Source organism: Ceratotherium simum, chromosome 23, assembly GCF_057802395.1.
Source record: "Ceratotherium simum simum isolate JZ-2026a chromosome 23, ASM5780239v1, whole genome shotgun sequence".
NCBI lineage: Eukaryota > Metazoa > Chordata > Mammalia > Perissodactyla > Rhinocerotidae > Ceratotherium > Ceratotherium simum.
The window spans coordinates 46,628,392-46,655,781 of NC_141922.1; the positions used below are offsets into that span (position 1 = coordinate 46,628,392).

At 38.4% G+C, this 27,390-nt stretch overlaps 1 protein-coding gene and 1 pseudogene across 2 annotated transcripts in view; both read right to left on the reverse strand.

Moving 5' to 3' along the window:
* Positions 1–25,562, reverse strand: part of LRRC69 (leucine rich repeat containing 69) — a 92,074-nt gene extending 66,512 nt beyond the window's left edge. Inside the window, 3 exon segments of the mRNA XM_014788045.2 lie at positions 584–656; positions 4,158–4,284; positions 25,249–25,562. Coding sequence (XP_014643531.2) covers positions 584–656; positions 4,158–4,284; positions 25,249–25,470 — 422 coding nt within the window. The 5' untranslated portion in view covers positions 25,471–25,562.
* Positions 617–4,222, reverse strand: LOC106801933 (MOB kinase activator 2 pseudogene; annotated as a pseudogene). The gene is made up of 2 exons (XR_015555986.1): positions 4,158–4,222; positions 617–2,152 (listed from the first exon to the last, which is right to left on the reverse strand). The product of XR_015555986.1 is annotated as an MOB kinase activator 2 pseudogene (transcript).
* Positions 25,563–27,390: the final 1,828 nt, after the last annotated feature.

Genomic DNA, 27,390 nt, shown 5'->3' on the forward strand with positions numbered 1-27,390 from the left:
TGTGGGACCAAAAGCCCAAGAAGGTGTTTTGCCTGCAGGACAAGGCCCTCAGCTGGCTCCAGAAAGGCTCAGTAACGGCAGCCCATCTGTGCAGCTGCGCAGGATAAGGAGAAGCAGCATTTTGTTGTTGTTAATGATAATAAAATTAGGAGTTTTTTTAAATGAAAATGACATCTCGGTTTTAAATCCGTTGCTTTTATATCACCTTTTCCATCAAGTTGAAAATGGTTTACAATACTCATATAAAATAAAATTTAATGTCCCCAGTTCTGCAACAGAGCAAGCTCTAAGAACCCCAGAGTTGGGAAATCAATAGCACAATCAACTTTAGAGCTTTGTTTCAACTCCCACTTCTACACTTAGATACCAAGTCATGCTGTTTCTCATTTCTCTCAAGTGTTGAAGGAACCATCTGCTTAAAATCAGCGGCTTGCCTCAGTCCTTCAGACGCCCCCTTGCTGTGCATAAATGCCACCAGGCCTTGAGGCCAGGCATCACGTGTCCAGACGACCAGGGTCTGGAAAACAGAGGGCGGTGGGGGGATGGGGAGTGTTTAACCAAGTCTCAGTATAAACAAAATTACCTGCTGATTTCTGGAGGAATCCACGTAAGCTGATTGTTGTTCAGATTAAGCAGGATCAAATTTTGTAAGCCATCTGTTAGAAAATAATTTTAGTCACTTTAGGTATCTGTTAGAAAATAATTTTTAGCCACTTTTCTATACACCTTTGTTTTCCTTCTGGTTTCTTGCCTTGGCCAAGGCTTTCTGAGTTGCTGGTACAACCTAGCAACACCAGTTTAAGATATCTTCTTAAACTAGCTTCAGCAAAAAGAGGGAATTTATCACAAAGTTACAAAGCTAAGTCAAGGCGCCCAAGGACAGAGGGTACAGCCAGGCTCACCACCAAGTAGATCCCAAGATTTTTTTTTTAACTCAGAACGTCAGACCCATAAATGTTTGCTGAGCAAATAAACGAAGTCCAAACGTTCTTCTTTACAAGCGGCACTCATCGGTCCAACAGAAGGCCGCGGCCGGCCTGCCGGGTCAGCGGAGCCCACACGCGTCGCCTCCAGACTCCCGCCAAGCGCCCCGCACGTGCGCGCACCCGCGCGGCACACGCGCCCGTCCTGCCGGCCTGGGGTGGGGAGCACGCCTCTCCTTCACGTGTTCTGGGTCCCCGGGCCCCCGCCGCTGCACAGCCCGTCGGGGAGATGGCCGTCGCCATGGCCTCTTTGGGGCCGCGCAGCTTGAACTTTCTGGCGAAGAGGACGAAGCGGACGCAGAGTGCGTCCAGGTGCCCGTGCAGCTCCAGGGCCGGAGTCTCCTTCAAGAGGGACGAGTAGCCGTGCCGCAGCACGGGGAACAGGGACTTGCGGATCTTCACCAGAGACTCCAAGGAGCTGGGGAAGCCTCGGCAGTGCTTCTAGGGATCCGGTCCTCGGTGGTCACCAGCTTCTGCACCAAGCTCAAGACCAAGTCGACGTACTGGGGCTCTGCGCGCTTGCCCTTCTGCCCCCGCTCGGCGTACCAGTTGTCGTGTGTCCCACGCGGCCATCGTGGGGCATGCCTCTCCTGGGCAGGATTCTGAGGTGGTGCTGTACTGCAGGTGGACATGGTGGGAAAACGTCGCGGGGTGGCTCGCCAGCCGCTCCGTGAGGTCCATCTCCCCGGGCAGCACCACCAGCTCCTTGAACTGGAAGTCGGCGATTGGTGACCTCCAGCTCTGGGCATGTTTTCTTTGCCGCCGCAGGCTTCTCCCGGTGGGGCGTCGCTCTGGACTTGCGCATGAGCCAGTCCATGGGTGCGCGCGGCCGCCCAACACGCACGGCCCGCAGCCGGCGCAGTCAGAAGTTATATACACACACATATAATAGATACATAATATTATGTAATTATAGGCTCATATGTATATGTATGGGCCATTTATATATGTGTGTGTGTATGTATATATATATGCATACACACACAGCCCTTTGGCTGCTCTTGGTAGTTACAGAAAGCTCATGCTTGCATCTCCTGGACTTCTGATGCTTATTCTGAACCACTGAACCAGGTTGTCATGTCCAAGGAGACCCACACCATGCTCCAGGCTAATAGTCTGTCTCCCCCAGAGCTTCTCCAAGTCTGGTAGATTATACTCTCTCAGTATCTCTGCAGAACATAGAATTTCATTTCTCATTACAGCTTCTCTCACCTTCATATTGGTATTCTCCCTTTCCCCCTCTCCCCCCACTCCCCATTTCTTCTCTTTTGAATATATTATCTCTAATTTTCCACATATTCATAGCCATCCCACAACTCCTGCGTTTGAATGTTCACAGACAGGGGAGACAAGAGTTCTCAAACTGAAATGCCTGCAGGAACCAAGAAGATAACTCAGAACACAGCAGTGGGCCTGGCAGGAGTGTGCTGAACTGGAGAGCACTTAGCTTTATCTGACAGGGCAGCTGCCATTAAGCCAGCTCCTGACAATTGCTGTCACCTAGGAATGTGATTCCAGTGTTGCCTAATCTTTCTTTTGTAACATAAGTAAATAAAAGCCAGAGATCCAGACTTTTATATAAACTCTCTTGATCTGTAGATTTTTGCACTAAATTCAAATTTCTAAAAGGCCAGACAAAACAGAACCAACCTATTTGTGAGCCAGATTCAGCCCATGGGCCACCACTTTGCAACCTCTGTCTTAGTTCGTGTAATTAGCTCAGATCAATTGAACTGTTTTAGAGTCTACCATAATCCCCAAGAAAGAAAATATGACTGACTCAGCTTGGGACACATATCTAGCCCTTGTCCAGTCTGCTCTGGTCAGGGGGGCAGGGTCATGTAATACATGCTGTACGGTGCTCAACTCCCTGACACCAAACTATTGCTGTGCTTGGATAATAAGGAGCTGACATAGAATGTGATTTATGTCAATCACATGGGATTTTCCAAGTTCAACAGCCCAAAATCAAGAAATGCAGAAACTAAAGACATTCTTGGGCACTGTACACAGATTACGTATATTTTGTAAACTTCAAATTTAAGGGCAACACAAGAAAAAAATTGTTTCTTTATAGATATCTAAATTAGCATTAGGTTGCTTAATATCATTTATATACATCAGGTTTTACCCAAGTTTTTCCACTCAGTATAGTTAATAAAATAGTGTTGTCTATTTGTTTGCATGCCCTTAATTTTTTCTTATGTGTAAACTGTTTTCTTCCTAAGTAAAATATAATTGAACTCAGAATATGTGGCTTTGTATAAATAATGTTCATAAGCATCAATAAGTGTTTGTTACAGTTCTCGTTTTGAGGAAAAATATTTCTCCAAAATACATGATCTAAGATTTTAAAGAGATGGCACCAGAGTCTGTGTGCTATTTGCCAAATATATCCCTAATTTAGTGTCCCATGCAGTAATACCCTTAATAAATGCTGCTTGATGATGACAGTGATTATATATAGGACCTATGCCTCAAAAGTTCATAGAACCTTATAAATTCTATAGTATAGTTCTAGTTTTACTACTGGGAACAGACACATAAAGTGGTGAAGTGTGTTACGTGACTTAATGAAGCTATAAAAAGCATCTGGATGTCTGTCATGCATTCTGTCCTTAAGCCCACTCTACCTGTATTAAATAGGAAGAGGTTCATAGCGAATGGAGAAGTTATAGATTTAAAGGAAACACAAAGAAAAGAATGCCAATTATTGGATCTTGCATCTTTCCTTTAAAATTCTCCTCCAATTGATTTAAACTTAGCCATCTTGATCAAAGATTGTGACTTAGTCTCCAAGACAGAATAAAAAGTATAAAGAACAAGGAGAGCTGTGGAGAGCTTTTCTTGATCTGATCGTCAACTAGTTTTCTCTCTGGCATAGAGAAAGGGCCCCCATATTCAAGAGTCTAAACGTACAATGATACTGAAAAGGGGAAAACTCACTAACACTAATGCTTACTTATAGTCTTAGGTGTATGTGTGAAGATATATATAATACAATAGTTGAAAAAAAGGCTTGTCCCCAAAATTCCTTGATTTCAAGAGTAGTGTGTAAACATCTCCAACAAGAAAAGATTAAAACGTAAAATTCCTTTTCACTTTAGTTCCAAATTGTTAAATATAAGAGGATTAGCTTGATCCTATAATGTTGGTCTTCTTTGATTAACTTACCACACACACCAGCTGCAAATCTACGAATCCTATTTCCAAATAAATGGAGCTTCCTGAGGGATGTAAGGTATTTCATCTCTTCTGGAACTTCTTCTAAAAGATTGTTTCCCACATTTAGTGAGGTCAACTGCAAACACATAGAGATTTAATGGACTCATACATTATCCATCTTCAAATAAGAAAAAAGAAATGATTAAGCCCCTTTGCTGAAACTGATGTAACCTAAGAAAACTTGAACATGATCTTTAACAATTATTTCACATATACCTAAAATGATCTTTATAAATAAAGTTCATTTGAGCTTCATGTTCAAGCACTTTATGTTAATTAAAGCACAATTTAATTTTCAATTAAAACACTTACCTTCATTAAAATTGTATTATAAACCATTCCAAGAGTATCTAAAAACACAATTAATGATCCATTCACAACTCACTTGAGCAACTCAAGATTATGGATCCACGGACTCAAAACCGTTAAAAATTCAGCAAAGGGGCTAATTTCCTGAAATCAGAAATATAGCCAAATATCTAAAGTCTTCCTATTATAGTACTGCCAAATGAGCTGCTTCATTTAGGCCAGTAAGACCTCTCCATTTACACGGATACAGCCAACGGGGTGCGCGTGGAGGGGCTTTACCATCATTCCGTATGATCACAAAGTTTGTAAGAGAAACTACTGACATGGTATGTTAGGACATCTGCCTTGCATGTACCTGTTATACTAATGACAAATTGGTTATATGTAGGAAGGACCACACATAAGAGGAATTAGAAAGATCCTCCTTGATCCAATAAATCAATGATACAGGATTATTCTCTAAAACATGGTATTTTTCTTTGATTTGAAATCAGTTGTATCTTCCAAGCTACAAAAATTGTGTTTTCTTTCACTCCCAAACATAATTTACCATTCAGATTTCATTTCCAAATTCATACTTCAGAATTTTAATATTAAAGGGTAAAGAAAGGTATCATAGGAGGTTTTACAAATTAATGAGTTTACATAAGACAAAAAAATTATAAAGAAGAAAATTTAGACAAGTTACATTTATGTTTAAATATCCCCTGGTATTTGGTATGGATGTATTTTAATGATTTAAATTAATATAAAATAGACATAAATATATTTACAAGGAAATTCCTTGTCCTAGAATTCATGAAAAAGGTTTTGCTTCCACACATACTTTCCTCTGAGAATTGCCCTTGTCCTATAAACAAAGGACAATACATCTACCATCTTGGAGACCTTATTCTTCTGTAAAGGTGAAGTTAAAATATATTCATGTAGTCATTCCAATGAAAAGACTTAATCTAGAGTCTGTGACTGTATTAGTTTCCTATTGCAGCTGTAACAAATTTCCACAACCTCAGTGGCTTAAAACAACAAAAATTTATTATCTTACAGTTCTGGAGAACGGATATCAGAAATGGGTCTCACTGACCTAAAATCAAGGTGTTGGCAGGACTATGTTCCTTTCTGGAGATTCTAGCCGAGAATCTGTTTCCTTGCCTTTTCCAGCTTCCAGAGGCTGCCCACATCCCTTAGCTTTTGGCCCCTCCTTTCATCTTCAAAGCCAGCAATGGCTGGTGGACTCTCAAATCACATCCCTCTGACACTCTTCTACATTTAAAGAACTTCATAACTACATTGGGCCCACCCAGATAATCCAGGATAATCGTCCCATCTCAAGGTCCACTGACTATCAACCTTAATTCCATCTGTACACTTGATTCCCCTTGACATGTAACCTATTTACAAATTATGGGATTAGGATGTGGGCATCTTTGAGGGACCGTTATTTGCCTACCACATGACTATTTTAAGTCTGTTTTCCAAAAAGGTGATAGATATCATTCTTTTGCCTAATTTTAGTAAAAAATTCATAGCAGTTGATCAGTGCTGAGACCCCAACAAAATCTCTGTGAATACTACTGAGGAATACACGAGCGTCAGGAATTGTGAAAGGTCTGAGATTTTACCCAACGTGCAAGCTGACAGTTAACCTGCCACCATTTCATAGATGCTGGTAGAAAGCATGAGACCCCGGGAAAGACACAAAGGATAGTTTATTACTCACAGCAACAGCAGTGCCCAAGATATGGCCATTTTTGCACTAGCAAAATGCAAAGTCAGATGATACCTGGATGTGAGAGAGTCGTGTTACAAAAGAGGAACCATGAGCTTAGAGAACCTGAATCTCCTGAACCTGTCTCCAGAGGGAGACACTACCTCTAATTTCCAAGGCTATCTGCTATATAAATATCCTTGAAAGTTAGTCCAGAACAAAGGCAGGCAGTACTCTGCTTACAAGACAGGCAAAAGCATGAGAGACTCATGGAGAACTGCCTCCAACAAAGAGATGGTAACACATAATTTTAAAGCAAATAAGTAACAAAGAACGGAGCTTGTGATTTCCCACACCCTCAATGCTTTCAAGGCATTTCTGAGTGCACACTGTATAACGCTCATTTAGCATGTTATTCTGTAAGTTCTCATGTATGAGTTATATTTTTGTCCTTGTGTTTTACAGAATCTAAGGGTATGGCCCAGCTATATGATGATAATACAGTAATTTGTTTTCATGGTATATCAAAGGGAAATCACAGGGTACAATCAAGCTTGACTATAAAGTGGGGATCTGTTGATTGATTGAAATATATCCACAAACAAATTGTAAAAAAATGCAGTCCAAACTGCCCATATAACCATCACTATGAGAAAGCAGGTGGGTCAACATTCATTTAAAAATATGCCTTGTCTGCCTACTATGAGCAATCAGTTCTAGGCACTGGACACACAGAGGTGAATAAGACATGTAAGATCTTTACCCTAAAAGCACCTACACAGTAACAGTGAGAGAGCAACAATAAAACGAATGAATGAATGGCTGAACAAATTAATAAGAAAAATAACAGACAGCATTAAGTGCTCTGTGGATAATTAAAAGAATGAGGAGATAGTCATTGGTTGATCAGGGAAGCTTGCCTTAGAAGTTGAAATTTAAACTGAGATGAGTGACAATAAGAAAGAGAAAACAGCCAAAATAAAGACCCCAAAGCAGGAACATTCCTAGTGTCATTGAGGAGCCAAGAGATGTGGCCGATATGGCTGAGCATAATGGGTAGAGGAAAACGCAGCACAAGTAAGGTTGGAAAAGTGTTCTTGGGCCAGACTATGTATGGTTTTGTAAACCAAGGTAAGGAGGGGGGTTTTACTCTAAGTGCAGTGAGAAATGAGTGCAGGGTTTTGAGCAGATGTGTAGCATTACTTGATTTGCATCTTAGGAGCACTCTGGCAGCTGTATAAAGAATAGTCTTCAGAGGAAGCAAGAGATGAAACACAGAGACAGTCCAAGTGAGAGGTGAGGATGGCTTGGGCTAGAATGGTGGTGTTAAAGGTGGAAAGACGTGGATGGATTTGAGATATGCTTTGCATATACAGGCAGAATGTTGTGAGATATAAGAGAAAGAGAAGAATCATGGATAGAATCAAGCTTTGGAACTTGAACACCTGAGATGGGGAAAACTGGGACAGGGCAGGTTTGGAGGAAAGACAAGGAATCAAGAGTTCAGTTTTATCCATGTTAAAATTAAGATGCCTTATATAAGGAGAGAGATAATTGCAGAATCAAAATCCTTCAGAAGATGACAGAGAATAGGACCCAAAGTACAAGTGGGTGCTGGCCTTAGATAAGAGTAGAGACTCTTCAGGCCGGCCTTGTGGCCTAGTGGTTAAGTTTGGCAAGCTCTGCTTCAGCAGCCCGGGTTCAGTTGCCAGGCATGGACCTATACCACTCATTGGTGGTCATGCTATGGTGGCGACCCACATACAAAATAGAGGAAGATTGGCACAGGTGTTAGGTCAGGGTGAATCTTCCTCAAGTAAAAAGAGGAGGATTGGCAATGGATGTTAGCTCAGGGTGACTCTTCCTCAGCAAAAAAAAAAAAAAACAATGAAAGAGTAGAGACTCTTCATTGGGGTGGTAGGAAGGAAAGTAGAGAAGGTGTGTGCAGATCAAGGCAGCAGATGGATTAAGTGATGGAAAGATGAGGGAGTTCCTGACTGACAGTGTCTGTTTTCTCAATGAAATATAGAAACAAATATGAAAAAAGTCATCTGCTGGGCAGAGGAGATGTAAGAGGTTTGAGGAAAGGTAACTTTGAAGAACAATCTAGGGAAACGTATAGGGTGGTTGACAGCCACCGTTGGTTTTCTGATTCATCTTAGCTCCCAAGAAGATGATATAAAATACTTAGATGACCCAAGAAAAGACACTTTCTCTGACTTAACCACACGGCCCTTTGACTAGAAAAGGCTACCATGTGAAATTCTGAGGTCCACAACCAGGAATATGACAAATAGAAGATGAAGAGCTTTCAACTGAAAACCTCAACCTTTAAAGGATTTCAAAGTTAAAACTAAGATGAAGTGAATGGAACTGGGATTATTCTTGAAAGAATAGGATAACTAAAAGAAGATTCATTGATCGCATTTAAACTCATAAAGGTACCCTAAAGACCAGGTGGTTATATTCTGTCACCACGGCAGATACGTCAGAGCCTCAGCTTAGATCACATAAATTATGCAGAAAGGTCCAGAGATACTATAGCAAGGACTGAGTTATCTTTGAGAAATACCTCAAGACCTAACCTATATGTTTCATTAGTTCAGTTACATTTATTATATGGTTATTATGTGCCTGGTACTATTCTCAATGCTAGAGAGAAAAAGACACACAAGATCCCACTCTCATAGTGCTCTAATGTTGGGAAGTGAGACAGACGACAAATAAGTAAACAAATAATTTCTGTTAGTGTTAAGTGCTACATATGAAGAAAAGAAAACAGCATAATGAGAAGGAAAGTAACTTGGGGCCAGATTGGGTCATTAGGGAAGACCTTTCTGAGGAGGTGATGTTTGAGGTGAGCTATTTGGAATGCCTTGACAAGGTTGTTCCAAATGGTGTTTTACTAATAGGGTTTCAGAAGTAGCAAGCATTCAGAAAGAGCACACACAGTATTTCGATAGTAACATTCTCTATGGTTATGGGCGGTTCCTGAGGGAAGGCTTTAGTCATATACAAGACAACTACTCGATAAGTTGAAAATTTACATTACTTCAATAATTATCTACAGTGAAGTTCTGTTGGGATTCTCAGTGTAACTCTTCTGTCCCTTGGAAACTAGCATATTGCCATAGGTTGAAAGACACCATTGCTACTAAACGGTTTCTCATGGACTCATGACCCAGGGAATTATATCATCTTACAATCAGAAAGAATATTTATAAGTCACCTAGTGCAGCATATAAAATGCAAGTGAGCATTATATATCTTTTTCATGAACATAGTAATGGGTAGCTCCTTTATCTTGTCAGGAAGTTTTATTTACGTATTTTCTTATATTTTTTTATGTTTAGGCTCTCTGTAACTTCTACTCAATTCTTCCCACAGCAATCATAAGAAATAGTTTTATTCCCCCTCCTCTCTCCCATATAGCAATCTTTCAAATTTTTGAAGATTGCTATCATAATCACTCTGAATTTATTTCATGCTTCCTTAACCATTTTCCCTCAGGACATAATTTCCAGACCTCTCACCATCCCGGTCACCCTCTAATTTTTGTAAGTACCCCTTTCTGGAAACACGGTGCCTAGGGTGAGACAGGAAATGTGATCTCATAGCATAGATGCTAGTGGGACCATGGAATCTCCCTAGGGCAGATGACTACACTCCTATTAATGCAGCCTAACATGGCATGCACTCTTTCAGCAGTAGGGCACGTTGTTGGTATATAATTAATTTTGTCTGTGGCCAGCGAAAACCCCTAAGTTAACAGTCAAGGAGATAACCCACATCCTGGCCTTGTGCAATTGAATTCTTAACTTAAATGTAGGAATTTACAGTTATCCCTTATCCCTTAAAAATTGCATCTTGTTGGTTTTGGCTCAAAAGACATCTCAAGTTGATGTGATGTTCTCACTCTAAATTCAAAGTCTAAAACTGGACAACGTCGATGGGCAAACCAGATCTGTTTTTCCCATCCCCACTTTGGCTAATGCACCCACCATTCTTGTAATCCTATGGTGGCCAAACTTTGGAATCGCCTAGGACTTCTTTCTCTCTCTCCACCTAAATTCAATCAGTCACCAAGTCCTATTCTCAAAATTCCTTTTAGATGTATATTTTTCAGCTCTATCCCATTACCAATCACCCTAATACTAGAATTCATTACTGCCTGCCTATAGCATTACATGGCCAAAGAAAGGGATGTGTTATCATTTATATTCCCTTTAGCCAATCCTACTAGATTATATATTAACAGCTGCACAAATAAGCAATCCATGAGGAATTTCTCTACCCAATGTCCTAAATGTTTCTGATCTCCCTGTAGCCTTTTCTACATCTTCGTACACTTGCCCAAAATAGTATCTGTCTATCCCAACTCTTCCTAAATTTGATTTGATTTATTTGATGGCATTGGCACACTCATACCTCTAAGTTATAATTTATCTATCTGTGGCCTGTCTCTAAATAGATGTGTGTGTTTCCTCTTACATCTTGGATATCAGTGTCCACTGAGGCCTTTGTATTATAGAATCTAGGTTTAATGTGTAGCAATCTTTGTACAAGTGGGAGAGAAGAGGACAAGAAGTTTGATAAGAAAAAGTACTGATCGATTTCTTAATGACAATACTAATGACTAACTTTTTAATAGAATTTAATATGTGCCAAACATTGTGCTATGCAGCTTTGTACATTGCCTCATATGGACCTCAGAATATCCCTAATTTTACAGAAAAGGGATCTGAGGTCCAGGCTATGATTTATGGCAAAATAACATAGCTTCACTCTATCACCTATATTCCTAACTTCTATGCTACACTGTCTACAGTACTGTGTGACTATTTTTAAAAAGAATTTACTATTGCTCAGAATGATCATATATAAGCACATATATGCACATGATACACACATATACACACACAATGGAATTGTCTTGTATGCAACACATGGAATTCTCATTTTAAATATTCTTGTTCTGTTGGTTTGCACACTCTTTAGTCAGTATTGTGCAGTAGGCAAAACACAGGCTTTGGAGACCATCTGCTGTGCAATGTACTAGGTATGTGATCTCAGGCAAGTCATTCAAATTCCTAAGTCTTCCTTTTTTTTTTAAAAGGGGGATACTAGCATCTACTTCTCAGGGCCATCTTAAGGAAGACAATATAACAAAGTGCCTGGCAAATAGCAGATATTATGAAATGCTAGCTGTAATCTTTTAGATCCAGGAGAAGACCGGTTGACAAAATGTGAAACATACACATTGCTAGAAATGCACTAGGTGCTTCATATATATGTTGACACTTCCACTTGGTTTTAAAATTTTAAATCTGTCTGTTTTCTTAATGATTTCTAACTCATTTTTTCAAAGATTTCTAAATTCACAGCCCCTTTTGAATAACATTTTCAGGAAAGAGAGAAATGTTGGCCAGAGAATAAAGGCTTTCTACTAATTTGTTAATTTTTCTGGAAATTTTTTTCTTATTGTTTCTACAGTGGTAATGTGTGTCAGGATTCTGTTTCTACTAAACTGTCACTATACCTTGGTTTTCCAATTATTACAACAGATTTCTGTGTTTAACATTTCCTCTTGGCACGTCCCACCCTCCAGAAGGCCATCCTCCTTTTGCACTTGCATGGCGCTGGGTAATTTCTATGGCCGATGATTATCTTCTGCTTTGTATTACACTGATTCATGTATATATTTTACCTCTACTATTAAGGTGGAAATTTTGCAATACCAGGGTCTCTGTGTGATTCATCCAGCATTCAAAGAGCAATGTCTGGAATATAATAGTTGCTCAATAAACATTAGTTGAATGCTGCCTGCTTAGGTCATTTCTATAAGTTAATGGTTCAAATTGTGGAATACTCATAATGGCTCCACATTATTTTTTTTTTTAAATCAAGTATCTATTGAGCTCAGTCAGCTCCAGTCTGCCCAGCTTGATTCACTTCTTTCTACTAGGATGCATGCATGTTTTATTCTAGCCATCTGCTCATTCTCACTATTCCTATATTTGATTCAATGTAGTGCCTATCATATGTATGCCTAGAATTTGGACCAGGCAAGTTCTCCTAACATTTAATTATGCTGTGCTTGTAGCTATTAATTACAACTATAAAATTTTATGCTATTTATTATATCTTTCAATTACTTATTTGATTTTTTAAATGATATCCATGACTAACTTGGATAAAAACTTTTTTTTTAAAGTGTAAAGAAAAAAAAACAGCTCAAATGTCCACCTTTATCTGGAAGTCTTTCTGAACTAAATCATGGTTTGATGATACCATTTTGGAACAAACTGTTAGATCATTTGCCTATAACATGTATAAATATGTTTGAGCTAGTGGTTGAAATATTAATCCTTAAATTTCTTAAGGACAGTGTATATTCCCATTCACTATACCTAAATAGTACATAATATAGTATTGGGTTCTGTAAACTATTTAATAAAAATAATTGAATCAAATTAATGAGAGAAGAATAACAAGGTTTTTCCATTTTTTAATTAGCATGTGTATGGCCAAGGTGTATGGGAGAGGGCAGCATTATGGCTCACTCTGCTAATCCTTATAAATGCCTTTTTTTAGGAATCTGTAGCATCTTTAAGGCCACAATTCAGTACAATTACCAAATGCTTCTTCTAAGTCTAGCTGTTTCTGAAAGAATTTATTTGAATAATTTTCCTAATTTCAAAACCATTATTTATTTTTGCAGTAACTTCATAGTACATAACTTCAGATTTCTCAAAACAATTATAATTTCATTAGAAATAGAGGGGAAGGTTCCAAGGCCCAGCAGGGCATCTAATCTCTAGAGATCCTTGAGAACTCCAAGCAGTCTCCCCTTAGAGCCCAAAGTTAAACCCAGTGCCATGGAATTGGTAGTTCCTACTCACTCACTATAAGAAGGAATCTCTGATTTGCATTCATAGTAAAAGTGTTAACAAAGCATGACCTTTTAATATCCTCCCAGAAGCTTCTTAAGGAAAGAATAAATAAGAAGCAAGGACAAGAATTCCAAATTATCAGAAAAGGGGAATTACAACACAAAACTGACATTCAATTAAAATGTAAAACCTTAAGTGTTTGGAAGAACTAAGCATTTGGATGTTTGAGTGAGGGTAGGGGCTAAAATTTTCTGCGTGACCAGTATAGGTAAGACATTCTATACGAGGTAATGCTGACAGCAACCTTAGGAGCTAAGAATGATGAAGCCCATTTTACAGATGAGTCAAGTGACGCACAGAGAGATTATGTGAGTTGTTCCACATCACCCAGCTGCCAAGTGAGAGAAGAGAGTTGGGCCTCTTCTAGACACCTGACTGCCAGCTAGAGGAAGAAGCTGAAATTCTAGTAGGGGTGCAGGAGGCTTAGTGCAGGCCTTGGCAAAGAAGAGGCAAAGGAGGACTGAAAGGAGCATGGAAAGAAGGAAGTCATGAGGTACCTCTGTACCAGGACAGGATACAATAAAGCAGGATAATGAATTCCCATTTTGATAGAAAAGTCAGGCTTAGAAAACAGGGTGTATTACCTACTTAATGGAGGAAGAAGACATTTCCAGTGATAGGAACAGGACAAAGGACAGGCTTCATGCTGACAAACAGTACAAATGACATCAGATCCTTTCTGTTCTGCTAGGCTTAGAGAGTGAGACCCAGAACCCAAGGAAGGAGAGATAGGGAAGTCTTTGCATATGCTGTCCCTCGTGTGTTCCTCCGCATAACTTTTATCCTTCAGATCTTAGCTTGACTGCACTTCCTCAGGGTCACCTTCTCTGACTTCTCTGACTAGAGATGCTCATAGCACAATATAATTCTCCTTCACAGCACTTTTCACAATTGTAATTTTACAGCTATTTGTATATTTGATTACCTTTCCCCACTAAACCTGAGAATAGGGACACATGGATGTTTTTATTCCTTTTTATATTGCCAGTATCTAGCACAGTGCCTAGTCCACTGCAGGCACACATAGTTATTTGTTGAACATAAGGAAGGAAAGAAGGAAAGAAGGAATGGAGGAATGGAGAAGGAAGGAAGGCAGGAACAGAACGAGGGAGGGAGGGAGACAGGAAGTTAGTTGATTGAGTGAGAGGTCATCAAGGGCAGTACGTGTATGAAAAGGAGAGACTAGGGACGCAATAACAAATTTACAAACTACCCAACTCTGCTTAGAGTTGGCATTATTTACTGTCAATTGTTTATGGTAAAATAAAATGCTAAGGTAGACCACATCTTTGTCCTAGGCAGCCACACACGTGAGTCCCTTAAGGGAAACATTGCTGCACTGCCACTGGACCTTATGATGCACGCCAACAATGCTGCACACAAATAGAGACGATGGCTATTTGTTTTTGGGGGGCTTTTAAAACTATGACTGATTTACCTGTGAGGGACTTTTGTTCCTAGATGATGCCATAATCATGACTGGCACTATGTTTGGTTAAGCTGGACTTTGAAAATGGCTTCCATTCCATTCCAATTAACATTGTATGTCTTACCAGGCATCAGGCACTAGGGACAAGACAAGGTCAAGGTCTCCACTCTCAAGAGTTATAACGTATTTCTTTGAAAATTGTTGCTATCATAGAACTTCATTAGTCACAGACCAAATGTATTCACAATAAATTATAGGACATTAAACAATTTTTTTTCATGTCATTAGAAGTGATTGACATTATCCAGATTTACATTAGTCAAATTAGCAAAGAAAGAAAGAAGAGTTAGGATCTGTAGTCTCTAAAGAACTTCCTCCCATTTTATCACTGTTGCTAGTTATACCATAATGGTAATACTAATCATAAAAGCAACTGTAATTTGTTGAAGAGTTCCTATGTGCCAGGCATTGAGCTTTACATATATTAACATTTAATTTAACCCCAAAACATGAAGACAGGGACCATGTTTTATTCACACCTGTATCCTCAGGACCAGCATAGACACAAGAAGATGAATGGTAAATCTTTATCAAAAGAATAAATATGTAAACAAATGGAAAATGGGGACAATCCATGTAGTGTTCAAACCTGCCATCTTTAGGAAGCCCAGTTTTTGTTTTTAGGAGCTATAAATTGAACACCACACTCTGGTAAATTTCACACTAAGTGTATAGAACAATAAAACAATAGAGCTAAAAGCAACCACAAAAGAGATCTCACTTTGTAGATGTATTCACTAGTTGAATGACCTTGACGAGTGACTTAACCTCTTCCTGAACCTAAATTTTATTAACAATATGAGGGTAATAACTTTCTTGAAAATGAACAGACTTCCTAGCATTTTGCCTGGCTCTCAATAAATGTTGATATTTTTATTCTATTTGATACCATTTTTTGAGTACAGAAATTTAAAAGTATTATTTTTGTTTTAAGAACTTAAAAAATAGTGACTATTTTAATGCTGTGCATTCTGTGAAAAATGTGACCAAAAAATCAGTATATTGGGGCAAACTGGACTTCCTACAATGATAAAAGAAAGACTAGTCCAAAAAGCAAGCACAATATAGACCAAAAAGAAATGTAGAGGGGGATAGTTTCAATCATTATTAATGAAAGGTATGACCTGTAGCAACACAAGAAAGAGTTCAAACTAACTTTTGAAAAATACTTGTAGGGATTTTATAGAAAATTGTTAGAATTATTATGATCTTTGAATTATGATATATATATCACCAAGTTATAAAGACCACAAGGACACTCTGTAGCAGAAGTCATTCATCCACATTTCAGCTGAATGCACAACATGCCCTGCCCACTTCCTCTGCTTTATTTCTCTCCCTAGCACTAGTCACCACCTCACATTCTGTTGTTTTGCTTATTTGCTTCTTCCATCTCTTCTGACTGAAATGTAAGTTCCATGAAGGCAGGGGTTTTCATCTGTTTTGTTTACTGCTGAATCACCGGTTCCTAGTGCTTGAGACACAGATGGTGCTCAACACTTATGTGTGGATTGAATAAATGAAGGCAAAAATTGAGGCCCAATGAGAGTAAATGCCTTATATTTAGCTGCTAAGTGGCTGAACCAGTTAAGGTATCCAGGACTTCCAAACTGTCATCCAGGGCTCTTTGCAGCTCTCTATGCTCTCTCTTTACTGAAACCTTCATCTGCCCTTTGTATTAGTTACTGTGAGAATGACTGAGCACTATTTCTGAACTGTGTGAGTAATCTCTATCCATCTTTTGAAGTTTTCCAGCACATTTTATTCGAGCTGCTTCTAGAACTCCCATTATAAAGGGGAAACAGATTTTATCAAAATTCCACAACCTTGCAGATTCTACATGGAAAAAATTAATAGTGCATGAACAGCTAACCATTAATGCCATTAGCCTAAATTTGACTTGTCAAGCACTTTAAAGGTAGGCCACAAGAAGCCTGGTTTCTAATCAGTTGAATTCTTCTTTAAAAGTAAGGCATGAAAGGGGCTGGCCCGGTGGTGTAGCACTTAAGTGCACATGCTCCGCCTTGGTGGCCCAGGGTTCGCGGGTTTGGATCCCAGGTGCGCACTGATGCACCGCTTGTCAAGCCATGCTGTGGCAGCATCCCATATAAAGTAGACGAAGATGGGCACAGATGTTAGCCCAGAGCCAATCTTCCTCAGCAAAAAGAGGAGGATTGGCATTGGATGTTAGCTCAGGGCTGATCTTCCTCACCAAAAAAAAAAAAAAAAAAGTAAGATGTGAGGGAGTGACATCAGCATCATGGCAGAGTGAGGTGTTCCCTTGGTCTCTTCCCCCAAGATACAATGAAAAGGACATTGATTGACCAACAGAGGACATCCATACAACACAATAGACATCTGAGAGATCTACGCACTCATACATCTGAAAGTGGAGATACTGGATCTCCTGAGAAGCAGTGGAAGGAAGTAAGCAGATCTCTTCTCCCTCCCCAGTGGCAGTGATCTAGGGTGCAGTACCTGACACAGCGGCTGGCACACAACTCTGAGAGGAGTTGGGGGAAAAGGCATCCCTCTGTGGGAATGCTTTCCCTCTCAGAGCTTCTTCTCAGCCTGTGGGAACACTCCACACTGAGGTGGCTCAGTCACCGCGAGGGCACCCCTACCAAGCAAAGCAGCCCAGGCAGGCTGCCAGTGAGTGCAGAGCAGGAGCATGGGCAGGAAAGAAAGTGCCCCTTCCAAACCCATCCCGCCTGGTGCACTAGCTTGGCTGGTCAGCCAGGGCAGGAGATCCCCACCAGAGTTGCCTGCATGTGTGAAACAGTGGTGGCCAGACACCAAGAGCCTTATCAGCACAACTGCCAAAAGGCACAACTTCCAATGGATGGGCACAACTGCCAGAGGACATGGCGGGCTCAGAAAACACAGGTTCTGCACCCCAGTGGTGGCAGGTGGAATCTGCCATCAGATACTACCACTATGCACCAGCAAAGATCCACCTCATCAAACAGCATGAAGAAATATGTTAACACTCCACACCAGTAGCAAAATGACAAGTGTTCAGAAACCAATCCTGAAGTCACAGAAATTTACAACCTAAATTATAGAGAATTCAAAATAGTTATCATAAAGAAACTCAATGAATTACAAGAAAACTCAGAAATACAGTTCAATGAACTCAGGAATAAAATTAATAAGCAGAGGGAATTCTTCACAAAAGAGACTGAAACTCTAAAAAAACCAAACAGAAATTCTGGAGATAAAGATCACAACGAATGAGACAAAAAACAATCTAGAATCCTAAAAAAAAAAAAAAACAGAGCTGACATTATGGAGGACAGAATTAGTAATTTAAAGGACAGAAATATAAAAATGCTTCAGGTGGAAGAGGAGAGAGAACTAAGACTAAAAAGAAATGAAGAAATTCTCTGAGAAATATCTGACTCAATTAGGAAATGCAACATAAGGATTATAGGTATTCCAGAAGGAGAAGAGAGGGAGAAAGAAGCAGAAAGCTTGCTCAAAGAAATAAGAGCTGAGAACTTCCCAAACCTGGGCAAGGAGCTGGAACTAGACATAAATGAAGCTAATAGAACTCCTAATTACATCAGTGTAAAAAGACCTTCTCCAAGGCATATATTAGTAAAACTGGCAAAAATCAATGACGAAGAAAAAATATTAAGGTCAGCAAGGCAGAAGAAAATAACTTACAAAGGAACCCCTGTCAGGCTTTCAGTGGATTTCTCAGCCAAAATCTTACAGGCTAGGAGAGAGTGGAATGATATATTCAAAATACAGAAAGACAAAAACTTTCAGCTAAGAATACTCTATCCAGCAAAACCATCCTTCAGATACTATGCAGAAATAAAAGCTTTCCCAGATAAACAAAAGCTGAGGGAGTTCATTGCCACAAGACACCCCCCTACAACAAATGATCAAGAAGGCCCTCCTGAAAAAAAAAGAAAAGGTTTACAAAACATTGAGCAAGGAGACAAATAGACACAAAAAATCAGAAAATTGCAGCTCTCTATCAGAACAGGTTAGCAAACAATTATAACATTAAAGATAAAGGGAATGAAAGCATCAAAAATAACTATAATCACTTCATTTTAATCATAAACTCACAACACAAAATGGAATAAGTTGTGAAAACAATAACTTAGATGAGAAGAGGAAAGGCATGGAACCCGTTTAGGCTAATGGAGATAAGAGGCTATCAGAAAATAGACTATCTCATCTACAAGATCTTTTATACAAACCTCACAGTAACCACTAAACAAAAAATCAGAACAGAGATGCAAATGATAAATAATGGAAAATCACCAAACTGAAATGGTAGTAGGAAAATCACCAAACTGAAATGGTAGTAGGAAATACATGGGAGGAGAAACAAGGGAAATATAGAACAACTGGAAAACAAGATATAAAATGGCAGTATGAAGCCTTCATATATCAATAATCACTTTAAATGTAAATGGATTGAATTCTCCAATCAAAAGGCACAGAGTGGCCGGATGGATTAAAAAAAAAGACCCAACAATATGCTGACTCCAGGAAACACATCTCAGCTCTAAAGACAAACACAGGCTCAGAGTGAAGGGATGGAAGACGATACTCCAGGAAAATGGCAAACAAAAGAAAGCAGGCGCTGCCATACTTACATCAGACAAAGCAGACTTCAAGATAAAAAAGGCAATGAGACACAAAGAGAGGGAATATATAATGATCAGAGGGACACTCCACCAAGAGGACATAACACGTATAAATATATATATGCACCAAACACAGGAGCACCAAAGTACATAAAGCAACTGTTAACAGACCTAAAGGGAGAAATTAACAGCAACACAAAAATAGTAGGGGACCTCAACACCCCACTTACATCAATAGATAGGTCACCCAGACAGAAAGTCAACAAGGAAATAGTGGAATTAAATGGAAAACTAGACCCAATGGACTTAATAGATATGTATAGAACACTCCATCCAAAAACAGCAGAATACACATTCTTCTCAAGTGCACATGGAACATTCTCAAAGATAGACCATATGTTGGGAAACAAGGCAAGCTTCAATAAATTTAACAGGATTGAAATCACATCAAGCATCTTTTCCAACCATAATGCTATGAAACTAGAAATCAACTACAGAAAAAAGCTGGAAAAGTGACAAATATGTGGAGACTAAACAGCATGCTACTAAACAACCAATGGATCAATGAAGAAATTAAAGGAGAAATCAAAAAATATCTGGAGAAATGAAAATGAAAATAAATCATACCAACTCATATGGGATGCAGCAAAAGCAGTCCTAAGAGGGAAATTCATAGCAATATAGGCCTACCTTAACAAACAAGAAAAATGTCAAATAAGTAATCTTAAATGACACCTAACAGAACTAGAAAAAGAAGAACAAACAAAGAGCAAAGTCAGCAGAAGGACAGAAATAATAAAAATTAGGGCAGAAATAAATGAAATAGAAACCAAAAAACAGGAGAAAGAATCAATGAAACAAAGAGCTGATTGTTTGAGAAGATAAACAAAATTGACAAACCCTTAGCCAGACTCACTAAGAAAAAAAGAGAGAAGGCTCAAATCAATAAAATTAGAAATGAAAGAGGAGAAATTACAACGGATACCACAGAAATACAAAGGATTATAAGAGAATACTATGAAAAACTATATGCCAACAAATTAGACAATCTAGAAGAAATGGATAAATTCTTAGACTCATACAACCTTCCAAAACTGAAGCAAGAAGAAATAGAGAATCTGAATAGACCAATCACAAGTAAAGAGATTGAAAGAGTAATCAAAAACCTCCCCAAAAATAAAAGTCCAGAACCAGATGGCTTCTCTGGAGAATTCTACCAGAGAAGAATTCTGAATGGAGAAACATTCAAAGAAGATTTAATACCTATCCTTCTCAAACTATTCCAAAAAATTGAAGAAGATGGAACACTTCCTAATTCATTCTATGAGGCCAACATCACCCTGATCCCAAAGCCAGACAAGGACAACACAAAGAAGGAAAATTACAGGCCAATATCACTGATGAACATAGATGTAAAAATCCTCAACAAAATACAACTATATATTAAAAGGATCATACACCATGATCAGGTGGGATTTATACCAGGGATGCAGGGATAGTTCAACATCCACAAATCAATCAATGTGATACAGCACATTAACAAAATGAGGAATAAAAACCACATGATCGTCTCAGTAGAGGCAGAGAAAGCATTTGACAAGATCCAACATCATTGATGATAAAAACTCTCAATAAAATGGGTATAGAAGCAAAGTATCTCAACATAATAAAGACCATATACGACAAAACCCACAGCCAACATCATACTCAATGGGGAAAAACCGAAAGCCATCCCTCTCAGGACAGGAATAAGACAAGGATGCCCACTCTTGCCATTCTTATTCAACATAGTACTGGAGGTTTTGGCCAGAACAATTAGGCAAGAAAAAGAAATAAAAGGTGTCCAAATTGGCAAGGAAGGAGTGAAACTCTCACTGTTTGCACACGACATGATTCTATATATAGAAAACCCTAAAGAATCAATCAGAAAACTATTAGAAATAATCAACAGTTACAGCAAAGTTGCAGGGTACAAAATCAGTTGCATTTCTATACTCTAATAAGGAACTAACAAAAAGAGAACTCAAGAATACAATCTCACTTACAATCGCAACAAAAAGAATAAAAATCTAGGAATAAATTTAACCAAGGAAGTGAAAGACCTATAAAATGAAAACTATAAGACATTATTGAAAGAAATTGATGATGACATAAAGAAATGGGAAGACATCCCATGCACATGGATTGGAAGAATAAACATAGTTAAAATGTCCATATTACCTAAACCAATCTACAGATTCACTGCAATCCCAATCAAAATCCCATTGACATTCTTCACAGAAATAGAACAAAGAATCCTAAAATTCATATGGGGGAACAAAAGACTCCAAATAGCTAAAGCAATCCTGAGAAAAAAGGACAAAGCTGAGGGCACCACAATCCCTGACTTCAAAATATACTACAAAAGCATTAATAATTAAAACAGCATGGTAGTGGTATAAAAACAGACACACAGATCAATGGAACAGAATTGAAAGCCTAGAAATAAAACCACACATCTATGGACAGCTAATCTTCGACAAAGGAGCCAAAAACATACAATGGAGAAAGGAAAGTCTCTTCAATAAATGGTGCTGGGAAAACTGGACAGCCTCATGCAAAAGAATGAAAGTAGACCATTATCTCACACCATACACAAAAATTAACGCAAAATGGATTTAAGACTTGAAGGTAAAAGGTAAAACCATAAAACTCCTAGAAGAAAATATAGGCAGTACACTCATTGTCATCAGTCTTAGCAGCATCTTTTCGAATACTATGTCTACTCAGGCAAGGGAAACAAAAGAAAAAATAAACAAATGGGACTACATCAGACTAAAGAGCTTCTGCAACGCAAAGGGAACCAGGAACAAAACAAAAAGAAAACCCACAAACTGGGAGAAAATATATGCAAATCATACATCTGACAAGGGGTTAATCTCCAAAATATATCAAGAACTCATACAACTCAACAACAAAAAAACAAACAACCTGATCAAAAAATGGGCAGAGGATACGAAGAGACATTTTTCCAAAGAAGATATAACAGATGGCCAACAGACATATGAAAAGATGTTCAACATCACTAATTATTAGGGAAATGCAAATCAAAACTACAACGAGCTATCACCTTACACCGGTCAGAATGGCTATAATTACCAAGACAAAAAATAACTAATGTTGGAGAGGATGTGGAGAAAAGGGAACCCTCATACACTGCTGGTGGGAATGCAAACTGATGCAGCCACTATGGAAATCAACATGGAGATTTCTCAAAAAATTAAAAATAGAAATACCACACGACCCAGCTATCCCAGCTGAGTATTTATCCAAAGAACTTGAAATCAACAATTCAAAGAGACATATGCACCCCTATGTTCATTGCAGCATTATTCACAATAGCCAAGATGTGGAAGCAACCCAAGTGCCCATCAACTGGTGAATGGATAAAGAGTATGTGGTATATATATATACTACTTAGCCATAAAAAAAGAAAAAACTGTCCCATTTGCAACAACATGGATGGACCTTGGGGGCATTATGTTAAGCAAAATAAGCCAGACAGAGAAAGACAAACACCATATGATTTCACTCATATGTGGAAGGTAAACTAACACATGGTCAAAGAGAACAGATTAGTGGTTACCAGAGGGGAAGGGTGTTGGGGGGTGGGCATAAGGGGTAAAGGTACACATATATATGGTGACTGACAAATAACAATGTACACCTGAAATTTCACAATGTTGTAAACCATTATGACCTCAATAAAACAATTTTTTTTTTAAAGGTATGATTTCTTCTTTAAAGGTGAGGGCCGAGCTGAGCCAACTCCCTATTTAAGGAAATTTTGATGAGCAAACAGAAGTCAAAATTTAGGGTCCCTCCTAAATAGAAGAAGAGTGAGGAGGAAAGTAATGGGGGAGCCACAAGACGACACAGTAATGATCATCAGACTCTCAGGCTTTTTTCCGAAGGAAATATATTTTACAATCTGTAGTTTTTTACTAAACGACAATTAATCAAATGGGAAGGAAGAATATACACGTTATCAGATATGCAAGGGTTCAAAAAATTTAACTACCACATACCCAGACTACGGTGGTATCTGAAGACTTATGCCTACAAAATAAGTGGGTAAACCAAGAAAGAGGGAAATATAGTTACAGGAAACAGTGGGTCCAATTCAGGAGAGCCACAAAGGGATGTGCTGGGCTGACCACATCCAGCAAACCTAAAGAGTAATCAGCTCAGATTGGGGCAGGAGGATGGATACTCCTAAGGGAAGTCACTCAAGGAAAAAACACATTTGATAACATATGTAATATGATCAAGTTTGGAATAAAATGAGGCCATGATTAAGGCAAACAGCACAAAAATAAATGAAAGGCGATAAGAAACTCCAAAGGAACAAAAATGGTATTTATGGGAGAAAATATAATCATAGTATATTAATTGCTTTGTTTGAATAATATTTACTAATTAACAATATACATTTTAGATTTAGAATTCTCCAAGAGACAAAATAAAGATTTAATCATGGTTATAACTGAATACAAGGTAAATGCTATACATCTTGTAAAAGTAAGAAGTTTAGAATTTGTGAATGGGAAGAGGGAAGGAGAGCTGAAAGTGGTTTACAGATGCTAATGCTGTCATCTTACCAAGTGGGGAGTAAACAGAAACTGTAGTTGACGAAAGAAGAAACGAAGGCGTAATAATATTAAGTTTAGAAGAGACCTATGAAGAAACTATACATAGTAATATAATTATATTTGGAAGATGAAGAAGAGTGATATCTAAAATGGAAAAATCAAGAAAAAAAGATGAGTTAAAAGTGGTTCTAGATGGAGATCCAGATTGTGGGTGAGGGGACTGGGAGAGAAGATAGGTGCTTTTTATTATAAGCCTTTTGTAGTATTTGATTTTCTTAAAACAATGCACTGTGTTACTTTAATGGAAAAAAATTACAGCAGAGAAGGAGAATCAGCTCATGGCTCAGTCAAATCCTAAATTCTTTTGCACAGAAACTCCTCTGTCCCATCAGAAAAACCCAAATCCGTATTGTTCTGTAACTACCAAGGCACTTTGGAAGCTCCATTAAAGGGGTGAGTTTGTGAGTATCATCCTATTTCTTGCAAAGACTTGGTCATAGATTACTAGCTCAAACAATTTTGTAAATCTAAAAGGAAATGAGGTAGGTGAAGGTAAGAAAATAGAGACTTTTTGTAACTCTGAACTCATTAACTGCAATGACTTAGCTGGTTATAGGTTCTTTCAGTGCTGATGACAGTTTAGAAGTAAGCAAAAAGAAAACAGCAAAGTTAATATCCCTTGTTTTCTCCTAACCTCAAGATTTTTAGCAGCTGGAGTTGCACATTGTGCGGCAGAAATGTTTAACACAAGCATCTGGGATTCATTCCTGTCAATTGTTGCTCTTTAAGAAGGGTATTCTTTATTTAAAACACTAACCTTCTTTTTAAGACTACTTCAGAAGAAATAAACGTCCCCTCCTTCTTATTCCCTGCCAACACTCCATTTCAAAGTTCAGCCTGCTATAGGAAATTGAAAAAGAATCCCCTTTCTACATCCAAATCGTCCCTTCATTCCATATGCCAAAGCTTCAAGATAGTTCCCAGGGTGAACAGCATCTCTGGGATCCTTAAACCCACTTCCAGATGGAGCCCCCAAGGTAGATAAGCAGATCCAGGCTCCCAATCCCTTTCCAGATGACAGCCTCCAGAAAGATGAGTGTGGCAGAGACCCAATCCTCTGATTTCAGATGTGGGCCAAAGAGCACGAGTAAGTTGAAACATCTTCTCCCTACCATATGTAATTCCCTAAGAGAGAAAGCCTTCTGATGCCTCTCCAACAACACTCCACAGTAAATCTCCAAGGAGCTACGTCTCCAAAGATTGAAGCCTTATTGTTCTCTCACATCTTTTCTCTCTTCCTATTTTCCATCCTCAATCCAAAAAGACATACTGTGCCTCACCTGGGTCAAGGTGGTTATCTCTGGGCACACTTTGGGGATTAGGTTATTCTGAAGGTCTAGAGTCTTCAGGCCAGGCAGTTTTTCTAATGTGGAGGGCATCTTTGTCATCTTCTTGCCATTCAGGGTAACAATCTTAGTGCTTTTCCCACCCTTCAATGCTCTTACCAACAACCTTTCAGCCATGGGCTTGGAAGAGAAATAGAAAAGGGAGAAGGTAACCATTTGGGATTAAGTTCCTTATGATGCATCTTTAGAACTTCTAATTGCAGAATTAGTGTGTCATGGAAACAAAAACATTCTGAGATCTACCATGGTGAAGGTGGGAGGCACAAGACAGTTTCCTGTGTAAAAAGTGGAAAGGGGTAATAGGTGATTCCAGGTTTGGGGCAGTAAATGTACAAGATGAGCGTAGGATATCTTAGCTAGAGACATGGAAGTTATCAAAAACCAATGATATCACGTCAAAAGGACACAGAAGCCCCCTTCTAGGGGCTCCCACTGGTCCTAAAATGGGAAAATTTGAGGATCAGAAAGAATGAATAACCTAGAGTGAACTGAAACACATTAAAATACTTTAAAATCTAAGAATTCATAATGGTATTTTAAAAACAAAAGAAAATCATTGATTACATTGGGACTTGTTAGAGAACAAACTCATTGGTCTGAAAATTGATAAAGGAAAAAAATCAGGCATTTATTCTGCTTTTCCAGTACAAACTGCATTTTAGTGTAACCTAATAGTTAATAAAGTTCTTATTCATAGAAAAATTGAAGCTAAGAAATGAAGAAGGAAAACTAGATTTAGAAAGATCCCCTTTTTTGCAAAGCCTAATGAAATAAATAATTGACCTGCAAAGATCATAATTGGATGCTAAAAGCATTAAGTGAGAGGTTGGTGAGGAACCTTAAGAAATCAGGCTAATAACTTAAGCAACTAATCAATTTTAACATCATTAAAATGGAAGCAATCACATGTTATAAGTCTCATGAAGTGATGCAATAAAAAGTACACAGACCGCCTATGAAATATTCTTGCCTAAATATTGAATCTGAATCTAATCATGCTTCTAGATCTAACTACCATTTACAGAAAATATGAGAGCAAGAGAACAAGCTAAATTCATGTCAGAGAAGCAGTCAGCCAAATCTAGAACACGACAAATTCTACAGGGCAAATGATACAAGGTTTAACCAACGAATCAAGAGCATTAATAAAAAGAAGGGGAAACTGTAATGAAATAGATGAGACCTAAGAGAAATAACAGGCAAATGCAATGTGTGGACCTTGTTTGGATCCTGATTTGAATAAAAATATCATGGAGTCAATTGGGGAAATTTGATCATGGACTGGATATTAGATGACAGGAATGACTAATTCTGTTATGTGTGATAATGGCATGGTGGTAGTGTTTTTTAAAAATGTACTTAACATTTAGAAATGTATCTGAAATTTTCAGTTGAAATTACATAATATGTTGAATCTTTAAAATAATCAGGGGGGGAAAATGGGTGAAAGAAACAGATCAAACAAGATTAACAAAACATTGATAATTATGTATGCTCAGTAATGGGTACATAGAGGTTCACTATACTATTCTCATTATTTTTTGTGTATATTTGAAAATTTCCAAATAAAAGATTAAGACAAAGATAAAAAGAAGAGGAAGGGGCATGAGCTGAAGCCAGTAACATTTGATTACTATTAGAACCCCATTGTGCCCAGTTATGAGGCTTGGAGACATCTGGGTTACATATATATATGCCACATTTAGATTGCTTATTTCCAAAAAGTTAAATACTACAAAGTACATTCTGCATTGAAAGTATTCAGAACATGATTCAATCCTTCCCTTATAATCCAGAAATCACTTTATTCATTTATTTAACAAATATTTAGGAGCACCTACTACATGCTCCACACTGTTCCAGGCAGCAGGGATAGAGAAGTGAATTAGAAAGACAAAAATCCCTTTCTCAATGAACTAGTAGCGGGAAAAAATTAATCAAGATAAATAAGTAAATCTAGTATGTTAGATGGTGTTAGGTGCTAAGGCAAAAAATTAAGCAGGTGAGGAAAATAGGGAGTGTGGGAGTGAGCAGTTTGCAATTTTAAATAGACGACCAGAGATGGCCTTGCTGAGA